This window comes from Zootermopsis nevadensis, unplaced genomic scaffold, assembly GCF_977971745.1.
Source record: "Zootermopsis nevadensis isolate Lab colony 2312 unplaced genomic scaffold, Znev_1.0 Znev_ptg000003l, whole genome shotgun sequence".
Lineage (NCBI taxonomy): Eukaryota > Metazoa > Arthropoda > Insecta > Blattodea > Termopsidae > Zootermopsis > Zootermopsis nevadensis.
In genome coordinates, this window is record NW_028259135.1 from 9086846 (window position 1) to 9102325 (window position 15480).

Consider the following 15480-nt stretch of genomic DNA (forward strand, 5'->3'; position numbering starts at 1 on the left):
CATCTTCACCGCCTGAGAACCTCGAATCTCAAGATTTCGGGTAGTCTAAGAGCCTTGGAGCAAACACAGCTCGCTATCCGACCACATGCGAACAAAACCTGTATTCTGAAGCTCTGAAGCTCTCTCCGTTGAATTTTTAGTTTTTCCCCGTCGTATTCTGCCCCTTTGTTCTGCTTCTGGAGCTCCCGGCGTGTGAAGAAATTATTGGATGCCGCGTTCTTCCCAGGCTAACTGACAGAAAAACAAATCAGCTCAGGACGTCAGTATGCGTCCTCATGTCCGCGGTGAAAATCGAAACCAGTTTCCTGACATTTACGAGTATACACGCCAAGCATGAATAGGGACACATTCCACATTGAACAGGATTCGTTTTTTCTCGACGTTACAAAAATTTGTTGACATCTCTACTGGTTTCTTTCCTGCTGAATGGAAGGTTTGCCGCTGAAGTTGTGAACGGAAGTTAAATTTTCTATCATTTCCGTTCGTCTTGTATTACCTGGAGATCTTTTATGTGCCCAGAAAGGATAAAATTGACTGTGGATTGGGTTTCCTCTGTCTGCTAGTCTTAAGTGTCAGCTCCAGAAACTTCTGGGTGTTTACGCCAAAAATTACCCGGCGAATAATGAATTCTTCTCGGGCTCCCGGCCGCGTAAGGTCGTTTAATGAAGAAAACACCAACGTTTCAAGATCTATCTTCGTCGTCGTCCTCAGGGTCACCCTGAGGATGAAGACACGGCTCGTAGCCAGAGCAGAATTCGTTGTACTTAGTCGCCGCGAAAGCTTCTGATCATACATTTCCAGGTGAATGTCATTTTGGCTCGTATTGATGCAATATAATCCCTGTCTAACACGAAAACCCATTTCAAATATTGGATATTGTCTGAAAACCTTCTCATGGCACAAGAAGCAAATGATCTCACTGAATTCTGCAGTTTTCTTCTGGACCGTTCTTGACTGCAGCGAATGTTTAAGGAAAAGCAGATAGAAACATTCTTTGCTGTAGTAATGTGGCACCGAAGAAATTTGTTCTCATCAGCAGTGCGAAGTGTAAGCCGTAGGAGAACCTGAAGTAGAACTTGAATCATAGGCGTTTCTCCTTCCCGGGTGGAAGAACAGGCTAACTACACGTCTTAATTCTGCATTGTGCGTAGAACTTCTTTTGCGTTCAGTAATCTCACGAGGACCTGTCACTTAGAGACTAGAAACAAAGAGAAAGTTACGGGGGGGGGGGGGGGGATCGAAAGACACGTATTTCTAAGGGGGCTTCTGATAAGGATAGAGTATAATGAGAGTGAAGAAAATATTTAAGAATTGAGTCCGTACCGCGAAGAAAGCACTAAACTTCACCATTACTAAGGTCAACTGGTTGACGCTGTTTAAGGAAATAATCGCTGTTTATACTGAGACTCATAGTTCGTCTGATTAATATTTAAGAATTGAGTCCGTACCGCTAAGAAAACACAACACTTCACCATTACAAAGATTAACTGGTTAACGCTGTTTAAGGAAATAATCGCTGTTAACATCGAGAATCATAGTTTGTCTAAACAAAATTTAAGAATTCAGTCCGTACCGCGAAGAAAACACGACACTTCACAATTACGAAAATCAACTGGTTAACGCTGTTTAATGAAATAATCGATGTTTACACTGAGAATCATACGAGACACATAAATACACTCTGTGATTAAAGTGCATTGTTACTAAATGTTATATCAGGTGGTAGATATAGTTACCACAGTGCCTGAAGTGGTTATGGATGCGGAAATGTAATTTAACAACCAGAGGACTTGTGAAGGTGAGCTTTATGTCCTTGTTACACGATTTTATGCCGGCTCGTTGCATTAGTGGCGTAAGGCACGAACGTTCAGTGGCCATACCAACCACGGCCTTGTAATCTTCGAACACGGAATTATATTTATCTGCGCAAAGGCTGGATAGTGTTAATAAGTTAAGTAAACTTTCTAAGCCGTAAAAATGTGAGTGCCCGTCTTAATATTCAAAAGTGGAAACGTTTTTCGTACTGGTGCCTTATTGTAAAAAGAAGTTAACGTTTTGATAGACTGCTTTTCATGTTGAGTTTGCTTAAAGTCTGTGTACACTTGACTTACAGTTCAAGAAACGGGATTTACTCTGTTGGTTTCGGGTTTCAAAAAAAGCGTGCTGTTTTAATGTTTGCTACGTCAGTGACTTTGATGGTCGATGGACACGAACTTTTGTTATGAACCTGATCACACGCCTAGCTCAAGCCACGGCAGAATTTTCTTTGCAATTCCTTTGTAATTTCTGTTTACGGTGTTGAAAAGAATTTCAAAATAGAATTTGTAGATTTTTATTCGAGAATTCTCTGGAGTCTTACTAGAATGCGCGTGCATTATAATTTTTGTTTTCCCACCAACTAATAAATCCGCCAAATTGTTTTGGATGCGAATTTTGCCGATTTGCGATAATTGGGGTCTGCCGACCGCCTCTAACCAACTTGCGGGTCTCTTTATACAAATGCCCATAAAATTTTCGGCACCAGGATGAGGAAACCCACCTCATTCGGGACGGATTGCCGAAGGAATAGACGATATGATGAAATTTTTTGAATGAACATAATTTAATACAAGCTTATCGCTTATGTTACCGACCATTCTGAAGTAAGTGAGTGTTCCTGTGGTTTTGTCCCCCGCCCCCCACTTAGATTTTTGGATTAAATATACGGATGTTTCGATGCTACTTTGATGATTGTGCATTGAAACGAATCTGATGGTTGTTGATATGAGGTTCCGGGAATCTAGAGGCAGCTCCCAGACCACTGAGATTACAGAGGGGAGGGGGGCAAGAATAAGCAATTTTAGAGCAATCTGAATCACACGCAGGAGATCAAAATGAGATGGAAATTTATATAAAATATCCGCGTGATCTGTTGTGGACTGCGCGTTCTGCATTATGCAGATCTCTCAAAATTTACCGGGCGTGATTTTTACCTCCCGCTTCTCCTAACCCACATTTAACCTTCTGCTCGGTACGACCGTGTATTTACGTTGTGCACGAAGTGGAGATAAATACAAGTTACACGTAACAACACGCGTGTATGATAAGGCCTGCGTGTGTACGTATTTGCGCAAGGATTTAATATTCGCTCTGGGTTTTGGAGTGTATCTGTGTCTTTACTTATCTGTGGACTGTTCGTTTGGATTATTTGATGACGCTGTTTCAGCTGCAGAGACTACCTACATTATGTCTATTAGGGTGTGAAAGTTATAGTGAACGGTTAATAGGCAGTCTATCGATATGAAATCAGTCTTGTGTCAGTACGCTGTGCACTTGTAGCTGAAGATGTCTCTCTTCTGGGACGTTGCCCCCGTGTAGTCTGTAGTAAGGACCTCTGAAACGTCGGTCAGTTTCCACCAGACTACAAGGCGTCTTCACGCATCTTAGACGTCTTCAGTTCTTCGTCACCCCGTTTAGAAAGTAACGTGGATCGGAAAGGCATGTGCGACGTGTGGAAACGAGGGAGCCAGAAGTCGACGGGGAAGTCTGAAGTCTGAAAGGATGCTGAGGAGAGATTTGTGCGTCCTGCGAACTGAGGCGGCAGATGACGGTGAAACACATTAACTTGGGATGAATGTGTGCATGTGTGACTGGGGTCGGTGGTGAGACGATTTAATACGCAAGAAAAGGATTTGTAATCATAAAGAAATTATCGTCTTTCGGGCCGGAACCGATTTTTCTTTTAGATTCTCAGATTTTTTTTAGTATGGCGAAACTTTGAACACGTGAACAAAACGGAATTGATTGTTCGAACGTAATGACGGAATTAATCTAATCTGTAAGAGATTCGATTTCCAATGCAAATTAAAGCGACTTATGCGCTATCCTTATAAAGGCTTCAGTTTTTAACTTCAATATGTCTATAATTTGCTTGCAGTTTCTTAATAGCAAACTGTAAATAATGACGAAGGAAAGTAATTTGTTCTGACGATTACTTTTATGGAAGAGGCTTGCGCGTGGTACGTGAGAGAAATGGAGTAGTTACAAGGACTTTGTAACTGATAGCAAACGTCTAAACTTAACTAACCTTAATGATAATTGTCTTATTTTATTAACGAGCTTAAACGACGGTTCTCTGAAAGTCGTTACGTTAATCAGAGCAATGGCTGTCACGGTAATGGCGCACGTGATGTCTGCTCTGCAGCCTGGAGCGCGCACAGCGTTTCTCACGTGTTTGCGTCTCCGGCCGCCTTTACGTTCGTCATGTGTTAGGGACGGAAATTTACTCTCTCGACAGACGCAGCCAGCAGGCCCTCATAACTTTCCGGAAGATCCATTTTAATATTAGCCTCCCATGTACTACTCTGTCTTCCGCGTTGTCTCCTTCCTTCAGCCTTTCCAGCCAACGTTTTGAACTCATTTCTTTCCTCTACGCAAGCTGTATGCTCAACCCATCTCATTCACCTTGATTTGGTATTTCTAATTATTTCTGAGGAACAGTACAAAGTGCGGTTGTTCTCATGACCGTGCTAGAAGCAGAAATCTTTCCAATATGAGTCAAGAAACAATCGAGTCTCTCTGCTCCTGAGGGGGCGATGGATTCGCCTTTTCCTGGTAACCAGGAACTTGCTCAGGGTGTGCCCCGAGCTGGTCGCCTCTCTGCCCGCTTAATTCCGGTGCGTGGGTGTTATTCGCGGTTGCTATTTCGGGACGTCAGAAATACGGCCACTGAATCAGGTCGCCTGCACCGAGCGCAGATATTGGACGCACGGTGTGCGGATCAAGTCTGTCTTTGCCCTCTCATATATTCGACTGAGAAACTCAAGAACAAATGTCGATCGAATTTAGTGTTTACAGGTCGACACCAAAGTCTGAAGAATTCTTTTAATTTTTGTTCGAATCGGTTCAACAAAGGGCAAACATTAAAACTTACCAGTGGAGAAGGTCCTTAGAAATCAAACCCTTACCCCATACTTTATAATTTTCGTCACTTTATGCCCGTCTTTCGTCCTCGTTAATTTTAACCCTTTCAACTTGGCAGACTACGATTAATATAATCTGTGCTCGCTACTAAGTTATTTCATCTTTTTCGTCACCTGCTTTAGAAGGAATTCGTAGAGCTTCTGGTACGAGACTTGTGACGAAGTTTTCTGCTCCTGGACTTTGCTACTCACTCACATGCAACAAACGATCCAGACGAATGACGAATATCGACTGCAGCGCTGAGGTTTCCACGGTGTTCCATTCTGTCACTACTCATTCACGTGAGACGAACGATGTGAGATTAGGCAGTGTGTGAGGAGCGCGTCCTAGGCCTATCGTGTTACTGCAGCCTACCGGCCCCCAATTATTATTACCCTACAGTGGATTGGGGTGGCATCTTCGGGTGCTTGTGCACCCAATCAACTTGGCGTTGAAAGAGACGCTCGTTTGTGTGTCAAGAACGTTCTGAAACAATCCCACTGGTGCATGCCCTGCCTCCTCAGATTAAGGCCCTTCATGAGAAACTGATAGTCGCTGAGCTGGTAAGGAAACCTCATGAACCAGAAAGTTCAATGTCGTGTTTACAAGATCCGCCTCTGGCCCCTGTCCTGAGCTCGTTTCCCACCAAACCCAATTCACCCGAGACTACTTTTTAATATTATGCTTCCGTCTGCGCCTCGGTCCTCTGAGTTGTCCTTTTCTCTTCAGGGTCTCCAAACGAACCTGTGAGCGAATTTCTTATCTCTCCCATGCGTGCTGAATGCCCCGCCATCGTCTGCGTCACACGGGGCGTTTCTCCGACGCGTTCTCGACCAAACGTGGCAAAATGCGCCTGCCGACTCGGGACATGGTTTTAATTTAATGTGCATCTGGGAGTTTTTCACGCCCCGGTTTTGGTCAAAGTCAGACAACATTAACGCCCGCCTTTCTGTTTGCGAAAGTTACCGGTTGGGGAATCCCCATGTGGGGAATCCCCTATATGACTTCATTGCGGCTTTGCCGCGCTGTGGGTTCTTTTTTCCCAACCTTTTCTTGTTGTTGCAGGCCTGTGCTCCCCGTTACGTCTGGTTTTCCCAGACTCTGAGCAGGAGAGATCCCGTGGGAACGTGCTACGTTGCCCGAAATTCCTTCAGGGAATATTCCGAGTATTCTCCCTGCAGAACACGTGAGTAGCCGATTTCAGACATTCTGTATTCAAATGATTCGTGGGAGGGGCTGTCCGTCGCCATGACTGTTTCTGGTTGATTTCGGCGATGTGAGAGACATCTAACCCGGAGGGGGGGGGGGCTTTGGGTCCATGATTTTGTTTGTAGTACAAGCAGTGATTTATTTGAATTTACTATACGACTAAAGGTTTTTTAATGAATTTTTGTTTTTATTTGTGTTAATAAATGGCATTTTTGGGAAAAGTTAGCGCAGTTGTGCACTTAGAGTGGCCAGGTGTTCTTGTAAAGTACGTCCACAAACATTTCATATCTTTTGCATGTAGCTGGCCAAAGTCACCTGCCCTGCCAACAGAAATGGATCTTCATTTCTCGCTATTTCTTAAAATATATTTTGTCAACCGCTACTTTTTAGTTCCTGATTCTCAAAGTAGGTGGTGTGCATAATTACACAACAGAGGGTTGTTTCTAACCCCTTCCGAGTACTGGGGGTTACAAAGTGCAGGATGATGAGATGTGGGTGTTAGTTATATCGGGGGAAACACGAAATGCATACATACATTTTGTTGTAAAAGCTTAGAAAAGTTTTTTTTTTTCGAAAAATTTGTCTCAGTGTGAGTGTGATCATGAAAACGAATTGGAGAGAAATCGGTAATCAGTAAAAGGATTGGATTAAGCTGACTGAAGATGGGGTATATTGTTGAGCTTTGAGTCTGAGCTGTGTGAATTACCACGTACAGTAACAAAAATGAATTTCTTGACTAGTTCAAGGAATTTTGTGTTATGAAATTGGCGGATCAGAAATTTGCGTCATGCACGAGACGCGAAAAGTTAACGACGGCTTGTGTACCATGTTGTGGTATATCAAGAATATGCATAGCTGCTGAATGATGATGTGACGTCATTGTAATTCTTATTTTAGGCTTGGCCAGGACTGGGTACGTTCATGTTTATATTATGCTCTCAGCGCCAGAGGAAAGCTGTAGCTTCTTGGATGTTTATGTTAGTTTTTGGTCGCTGACATCAATTCTAAAACTGCACGGGTGTTACAGCAACGTAGGGAGTAAGTGTGTGGATGTCGAGAAGAATGCTTTCACATCTCAGGTTAGCTCTTTGAAGCTCGTCTGAATTTTATCTAAAAATTTCGTTCTTAACGCGAAGGAAACTCGAATCATCTCCATGACGACGATCAGCTCATTGAAACTATTCAGGGAAACGGTCGCTGTTTGTTCTGAGAAAGCCATCGACGCCTTCCGTGAGAGAAATTAAGGTTTATTGAATATCAAGGCAGGTGGTACGTAAAGTTACCACTGTGATTAAAAAGATAATTTCGACTCAGGATCGTGGTAATGGTTTTAAAACTTTCGTTTATTATTGTCGGGATTTATCTTTTTTTACGACGCCTTGACAACGGACAACCAAGCGGCGAAATTATTAATTTATGGTTCTGTATGTTCCCACCACCGCTACGGTGGTCTAGCGGTCAGAACACTAGCCTTGTAAGCCTCGGGTCCCGGGTTCAATTCCCGGTGGTGCTCAAATTTATAACTTGTGTTGGGCAAGGCCGTGGTCTAGACATCACGGAGTTTTCCTCCGGGGGCTTCCCCGGTTTCTCCGTGGCATCCCAACAGTTACTCCATTCATACACAGAAGAAGGCAATGGCAAACCACTTCTGGATCATCTGCCAAGAACGTATATGAACAGGTCCCAGTCCGAGAAAAGGATGGAAGGATCCTGTTCATATGGACCTGTCGTCAGACAGAACACTACAAATAAAAAAAATGTTCCCACCGCAGGGGTCGTACGTTTTTTGAAGAATTTCTTGTTCTATTATAATCTGATTTTTCGAACTCGTATTGAATTCATATGGCTGTGGTAGTGTAATTTCACACGTGTTCACGAACAACAAGAAACTTGAGAGAAATACAGAGTATTGCTTTGTTTGCCCACGAGTAATGTATACTAATGTGGACGTACGTCGTTTTCGCACCGAACGTTTCTGGTCGCCTCAGCAGTTACAGAAAAGGAGGCACGGAAAGGAGACCTGAAAGCAGGCAAAGGAATAACCCCACGGGTCTAATATTAGACCCGGAAACACAACTACAAGATGTCAGGGAGGAGGGAAAAATTCTCCCTTCAATTTCAGTACGGAAAGGTTAAGAAGGGGAAGGTGTTAGTTACAGAAAACAGCAGACTGGCGCTCTGGCGTGTGAAGTTTGTATCTGGGTCCCTCAACGTAACCAAACACACGAATATTTAAATCGACTGTTTTTTTCTTCAGTTGTAAACACATCACGTGATACCAAAGGAACTACATCTGGGCGAAACAAAGCGAGCGACTTCCCCAGAGAACTCGTCTGTTAATGTCTTCATCACTTACGTCTTGAACGGATGATAAATACAAGATGACTGACTGTCTTGTGGGTTGTAGCGCCGTGTAGTGTTACTCGTCGCCCTGATGATGGAGGCTGCAAGGACCTCTGAAACGCTGGTAAATTTATACCAGACTACGCGGAGCTGCAACCCAGAAGACTGCCATCTTCGGACTCACAGCCGTAGAACGTCAAATCTTACTAAACATGAAATTCACTTTAGGCTTCTGGATTATCACATAAAATTATTCATTGTCAGGACTTTTTCCATCGTCTTTAAAATCACGACATTTCGGAGGCTTCTTCTGTCTCCTTCTTCAGGTGAGTGGTACCTACTCTGTTGGGTCCCTTAGATAGAGCTAGTCTCTGTCACTGGTCCAGCTCTATCTAAGGGACCGAACAGAGTAGGTACCCCTCACCTGAAGAAGGAGACAGAACCAGCCTCCGAAACGTCGTGATTTTAAAGACGATGGAAAAAGTTCTGACAATGAATAATTTTTAGTGTAAACTACCGTCGTCAAAAACCTTTAGAATTTGATTATCACAGCTTACGAGCTCTTAGTATTACTGGTATATACCACGTATGGGTAAGAAACATTATCGCTGACATTAAGCGAAGATCACAGAATGACGTTGTTATTTCGAGAACAGGGTATACTGATGAAAATATCTGCACTTCAGAAGGATGAAGTGACAGGCGAGTGGAGGATCTCCATGATTTATATTTCACCAAATTATTAGGACCATCAAATGAAGGAGGGTGAGGTGGCGGACATGTAGCACGCGTGGGATAAGAATTGCGTACTACATTTTAGTCGAAAAATCTGACGGAAAGAAACCCCTTTGTAGACTTAGTAGTAGATGGGAGAATAACAACACGCCCAGAAGAAATTTGACGCGGAAATGTTAACTGGATTAATCTGGCTCAGAATAGAGTCCACTGGCGGATACAGTAATGAATCCTTGGGTGCCAGTAAAGTGGAGAATCTCTTGACCATGTGAGCGACTGTCAGCTTCTCAAGAAGTGGATTGCCGCTTGCTGCTAGTTGGGAAGACCACTCGCGTTGTGAAAGGCTGCCATGTTTCCATGTGAGCTGTCTTTTCCCCCTATTAATTTTTAGGGTTCGGAAAATGTTTCTCGTGTTACTGTCTCCAGATGGCTCTGCTTTGTTCCTCTTCCTGTCCATACGCATTCAGGGTTTTATGACCAAAGGTCAGAAAAAGATGAGGTCGTCAGCTGAAGCCCCCGTAAAACGACCGCCCCGTCCAATTTCACGGGCTGACTCTGGTTCCTCAGGGGCGGATGTCTGTACTTCGGCTCCTCTTGAAACTCTGCACACGTGACCAGCCTTCTGGTTCGTCTGGCCTATTCCTATTTAAAATTAATTATGACAATATCCAGTTCTTGCAGTTGAGACACCCCAAGATGCGGGATCGGCCCTTGTGTCAGGTTTCTGCCGACGGAGAACAACAGATGCACCCACCATTCGGGTTTAAATCAAACACTTACGTTTTTTCCGAGGTCCTGCGCATCATTGGCAGGTCCTGCAGCATGCATGAGAGAAATGGCAAATGCGTGAACGTTTTCGGTTGGAAAACCTGAAGGAAAGAGACCATTTGGTAGACCTAGGCGTAGATGGGATGATAATATTAAAATGTAACTTTAGGAAATATCATGGGAGGGGTATGTGGAGTGGATTTATCTGGTTCGGGTACAGAACAGTTCCACAAGAGACGGGTTTTTACTGCACTTGTCTTCGTTAAAAAATAAGGTTGACATTCTGCACTACGTCGTGAATGCGTATTGCAGTGTGAAATCAAATGTCCACAGATTGTAAATATCGCACCGGATGATGGCAGTGAGTTTTTCGGCTCTCTTTTGGGGGTCTGGTGTCCCACAGGGCGGGTTTGGACACGGCAGGCTGCGTGGAATCATCAAAAACAATCTTCCGGTCGTCGACAGATCATTTCACAGCCCCTCGTGTTACAAGCGTCGCTGGTTTCAAAGGAAGGGACAGAGATCCGTCGACATAAATCTGGCGCGGACTTCGAGATTGTGTAGGGATGCCGATAACCCTGCTGTGCTGGCGTCCTCCTCAGCTTCCACAAGAGACCGGAAATTACACCCCCCCCTTCCTCACCCCACTAATAGCTCCTGACTTGGCTACCGACCGCGCTGCAAGGCCAGACAGCGGTCCCCTGTGCTCGTAGCCTACACTGCGCAGCACGTGCACCGCTGAATAGCATCTCAGCATCTCCAATCCGTTTGTCACAGATAAAACTATGATTTTTGCTTGTTCCACTGCGTGGGTGTCAAAACGTCGCATCTCGCTATGAAGGCTATTTATTTTGGATTTTTAAAAATATTAGATTTTATTTAATTTTGTGTGATTTTTTAGCAAAATTTTGAAAAAAATTGAAATTTTTATACAGCGCTTGGGAGTGACAGCTACTACTATTATTAATTAACTAAGTAATTATTTTGTCGTTTATCGGAACTGTAACAGCACCTGAATAATGATTTGCAAAACGTATAGAAGGAAGTGGTCGTGGCCTGATTTTATTATACCGGCAGTTTCGTGGAAGATTTGAGCTGAAAGTAGAAGGTGCGTAAGACATGGTGGCTGTCCACCGGGCCGACATTTGAACACAGGACCTCCCGAATAAGAAGCATGGTACTAACCACTCGGCCAAGACGTGCAGCGCCGATTCGTGATCAGATAATTTTAAGAAACGGGCGTCGGACTTAATTCTGCTTGGAAGAGCGTCTAGCTTCTGGCACACGTGATGAATCACACAGGCTGCGAGAGCAGACGCACATGATGTGACCCATCGCTGACTCACGGAGCCGAAATTAGACGTCGTTTCCATGGACACAGTCATTGTCATCGTTCGGTAAGTCACAGGCTAAAATTCTGACAGGTTTCGGCAAGCGAACTGCTCGATTGATCGCGTTTTCCAGGTTCTGGAAATCTTCACATAAAAATCTAATATTCTGTTCATAAAATAGATCGAGAGTAGATATTTTTTTACTCTACATGGAATCGAAGGTTCTGACATTGACAATAACTATGATATAAGATAGTGTAATTGCGTCATATTGTGAATATTATAACAATTATTTATTTTAATCCGTCTGATCACAATATTTAAAATTTCTTATAATTAAGATAATAAAATATCATTGATGTTCCATATCGATTGATCGATTTACATTTCGGAACATTTACACAACATGTTTCGGTTTTTATAAAACCACCATCAGGTGTAAAATATATCTAAGAACTTAAATCTCAATTATGATTTCTGTAGTATTTTGGTGATGTTTCATTACGTTTGTTTTTCCATTTTTGGGCGAAGGTGTTGTTTTTCTTAAATGTTATTAGATGTACATATCGGCCAAAGATGTAGGAGTGAGTGAGTGAAAAACAACACCTTCGCCCAAAAATGGAAAAACAAACGTAATGAAACATCACCAAAACACTACAGAAATCATAATTGAGTTTTAAGTTCTTAGATATATTTTACACCTGATGATGGTTTTATAAAAACCGAAACATGTTGTGTAAATGTTCCGAAATGTAAATCGATCAATCGATATGGAACATCAATGATATTTTATTATCTTAATTATAAGAAATTTCAAATATTGTGATTAGACGGATTAAAATAAATAATAACTATGTTGTTAACGAACTCCATGGAACGTAGTCCTTCTTGAGAAGCTGACAGTTGCTCAGCTAATCAAGAATACAGTCCGTGTTTTGGAAATCTTGAGGCTTTTGGAAGTGATCTGTTGCATTTAATTTTGATAACGAAATGTGTGGCTGTTTTTTTGTTCGGAAAATCAATGATTATTTGTGGCTGGAAGTTGTGTCTAGTTGGCCGGCTGATCCATCAGAGTGCAAATTATTTTTGGTTCACATTCACGCGTCTGACAAACTTAAAGCACACGCGTACAGTCCGTCAACATTCAGACTTGAGTCAAAAATGCAAAACCGATCGTCAAAAGTTCCCTCTGGCTTGTTAATATACGTCAGTAAAACAACGATGAAGGAATTTAAAGTAATTTGTTGTTCTCGTGTCCGTCTGTCATGTCCCGCTGGACCATTTGTAAAATACGTGCTTCTACCTGAGGAAAATGTAATACCTCTACTACTGAAAGCCGCTTAGTACATCCACTGTTCTTGTTTGATAAAACTCGTCGGTGTTTGGCTAATCGATACTAAGGTCGTTTGGAACTGTAGAGAGATACCAATGTTTTGGAGTAAAATAACGCCTCCATCTTCATGGCTGAAGATTTTTATTTGATTCTGGAATGGAACTCGGCTTCAGGGGGAAGATGCAGCCAGCTTCGCGATGCTGAAGAACTTCGTTTCGTATGTGAGTCGCACGTTACTCCTGGTTGAGACGATAAGAAACTCCCTTCATCTGTATTTCAGACCAAGTATTTCTTCCGACTTCCTTTGTCGATTATCATCTCCGAGAGGTCGGGCGCCATTGTCTGTCAAACAGCCTTGGGATTCACAGGTGCTGTGAGACAGTTCCTCCGGTCAAAGAATTTAACTGTGGTAACTGTATCTACCACCTATTTAACATTCAGTAATTCTGCATTTCCCCCAAAGAGTATATTTATGTGTTTCATATGATTCTCACTGTAACGAGCGATTTTTTCCTTAAACAGCGTTAACCAGTTGATCGTTGTAATGGTGAAGAGTTGTGTTTTCTTCACGGTACGGACTGGATTCTTAAATGCGGGTTTAGAACCGCTGCTGTGCATGATGCAGGGTCTTTCTTGATCAATCGATTCTCACAAAATCGAAGTTTGTGAAGTTTCTAAAATATCTGATAGGCTTATTGTAGTTCCGCGATTTGTAGACCCCAGGCCCCACCTCTGTGTGACGTAACAAGCCTGAACGTGGGCGGAAGAATGGAGCGCTGATGTCAAAACTTAAAATTAAATTAGATTTGGTAATTTGAGCATCAGACTGAGAAATGTGCATTCGAGAGCTCGAATGTTCGTAGAAGAGCCACAAATATCGATACAGAGTCTCAAAGCAATTGGTATCGCGCGGCGTCGGCCAAAGTTAAGGGCAGCCCCGGGGGATTATCAAATCGCGACAGGACTATAGATATGTGAGTGTGTGTGTGTGATTCTAGTAGACTGTTGATAGCAGAGATGTCTGTTTGTTGCAGGTAACTGGGGACACCACAGACAAGGCTCATGCCAGGCTGGTCTTGGAGCTTCCATTTCCAAGGTAACACAATTCAACATTGTTAAAAATCCTTATGCACGCCACGTAACTCTTAAGGAGAAGTTGATAAAGAAATTCTTTGTCTTCTATGAAACCTTCATACAAACATCAAATCTCATTTTAGTTTATTTGTTTGTTGGTCAGTCGGTTGATAAGTTAGCATTTGCCAAATTTTTAACGCCATTTTACACGGTTAACGTTTAAATCTAAAAAAAAAAAAATTCCTTTATCAAGGCCTATGAAAGGCGCGTGTTAGTATGAAACATGGCGAATTGCGGATAAATTTGTTAACCCCTTAGATTTTGGTTCACTGAAAGTAAGGCTTCAGACAGCCTCGTTGTGGAATGGTTATTTAGATGAATCTGTATGTGGTATGGGACTATTTTTCATGTCGTAATGGGTCAGAACTGAAATATGTGTTATGAATGTTCTACATTAATGCAGCCCTTATGGGCAGACCACACAAACGGCAACCATTTTAAATCCTCCGGGCACGCTTTGCAAATCTCTCACATCTGACATTCGCTCTTAACAGCTGAAGGGTTCTGTGTGAGAAGGGCGTATCTCCATTTTTTTTTTAAAAAAAGCTACGTGAAACATGTTATAATAGTAATTTCTGAAAACTGTGTCGAACTGCGTTTAAATATAACGGGATTCATGTTACTTTTGTACCCAAATCTGCTGTGGTTGTCTGTTTAGTCAAAATAACAATAGAAATTAGTTTTTGCATTTTCTGATCTACACCCTCGTAGTTCTCAGAGCGGACAGCACAGTAGAAACATTACTTATATCCTGCGCTTGAAATTAGATGTAAATACAGCTGCATTATACGTCTCCTGTCGCTTACAATTATTTAAATCTGTGAGAGACGCATTAGAAAACAATGCGCTCTGAGTACTCGTTCTTATATGTTCTTTTAGTGTCCAGATGTTTAGAATTGATTCGGTTTTAATCCGAATCTCTAAAGAATGGTCCGGCAGTGTTGCTAAATTACAATGCCTCTGAATGATTGTTGATTTATTCTTCTGCTCTCCATCATGGAATCCGTGGTTAGCATTCCCCGCTTCGGTGTTCTGTTGTGTAATGCAAACGGCGCGCTGCATCCGTTCCTCCGTGTCTCCGCCATTTCATTCATTTTAGTCGTCCAAGTTTCGATCCAGAGAGAAAGGAAAGTTACGTGAAACAGGAGTGTCCAGTTTCGAGTCCAGTACCACATTGACCCTTTAAAGTTCAGTGGTAACTATATTGACCGGTGCTCTAACGATGAGTAACTCAACATGTTGCCCACAGAGTGCATTTATGTGTTTTATACGTTATCAGAACAAACAGCGATCATTTTCTTAAACAGCGATCATTTTCTTAAACAGCGTTAACCAGTTGATCTGTGTAATGGTGAAGAGTTGTGTTTTCTTCGCGGTACGGACTGAATTCTTAAATATTATTTACACGAGCATTAGCTTCCAAAGGCGAAAAGTCCCACTGTAACTGAATGACAACAACCGACCGAGATTATGTTGATTATGACGCACGGTACATCAGATTCTAGGGCCGTGTGTCATCTCTAGAATGTATGATCCAGTGGACATGTATAACCGAATTTAAATTTCGAATTGGGCCTGCGCTCCATTGGCGTGACATCCAGACTTTGAAGCTGGTTATATTTCTTTTCTGTCTGGCGGCTTGCGTGGCAGCTGCATTGCGCAGTGTCTGTCTGTCTGCCAGTCCTG

The 15480-nt window shown here is 42.6% G+C and overlaps 1 protein-coding gene across 2 annotated transcripts in view; it reads left to right on the forward strand.

Annotated features, from left to right (window-relative positions):
* if (integrin subunit alpha inflated) overlaps window positions 1-15480 on the forward strand; it is a 71807-nt gene that overhangs the window by 34750 nt on the left and 21577 nt on the right. For both annotated transcript variants that reach the window (XM_022081990.2, XM_022081991.2), the window contains exons 4-5: window positions 6007-6127; window positions 13695-13756. In XM_022081990.2, coding sequence (XP_021937682.1) covers window positions 6007-6127; window positions 13695-13756 — 183 coding nt within the window. The remainder of the gene's footprint in view (window positions 1-6006; window positions 6128-13694; window positions 13757-15480) is intronic.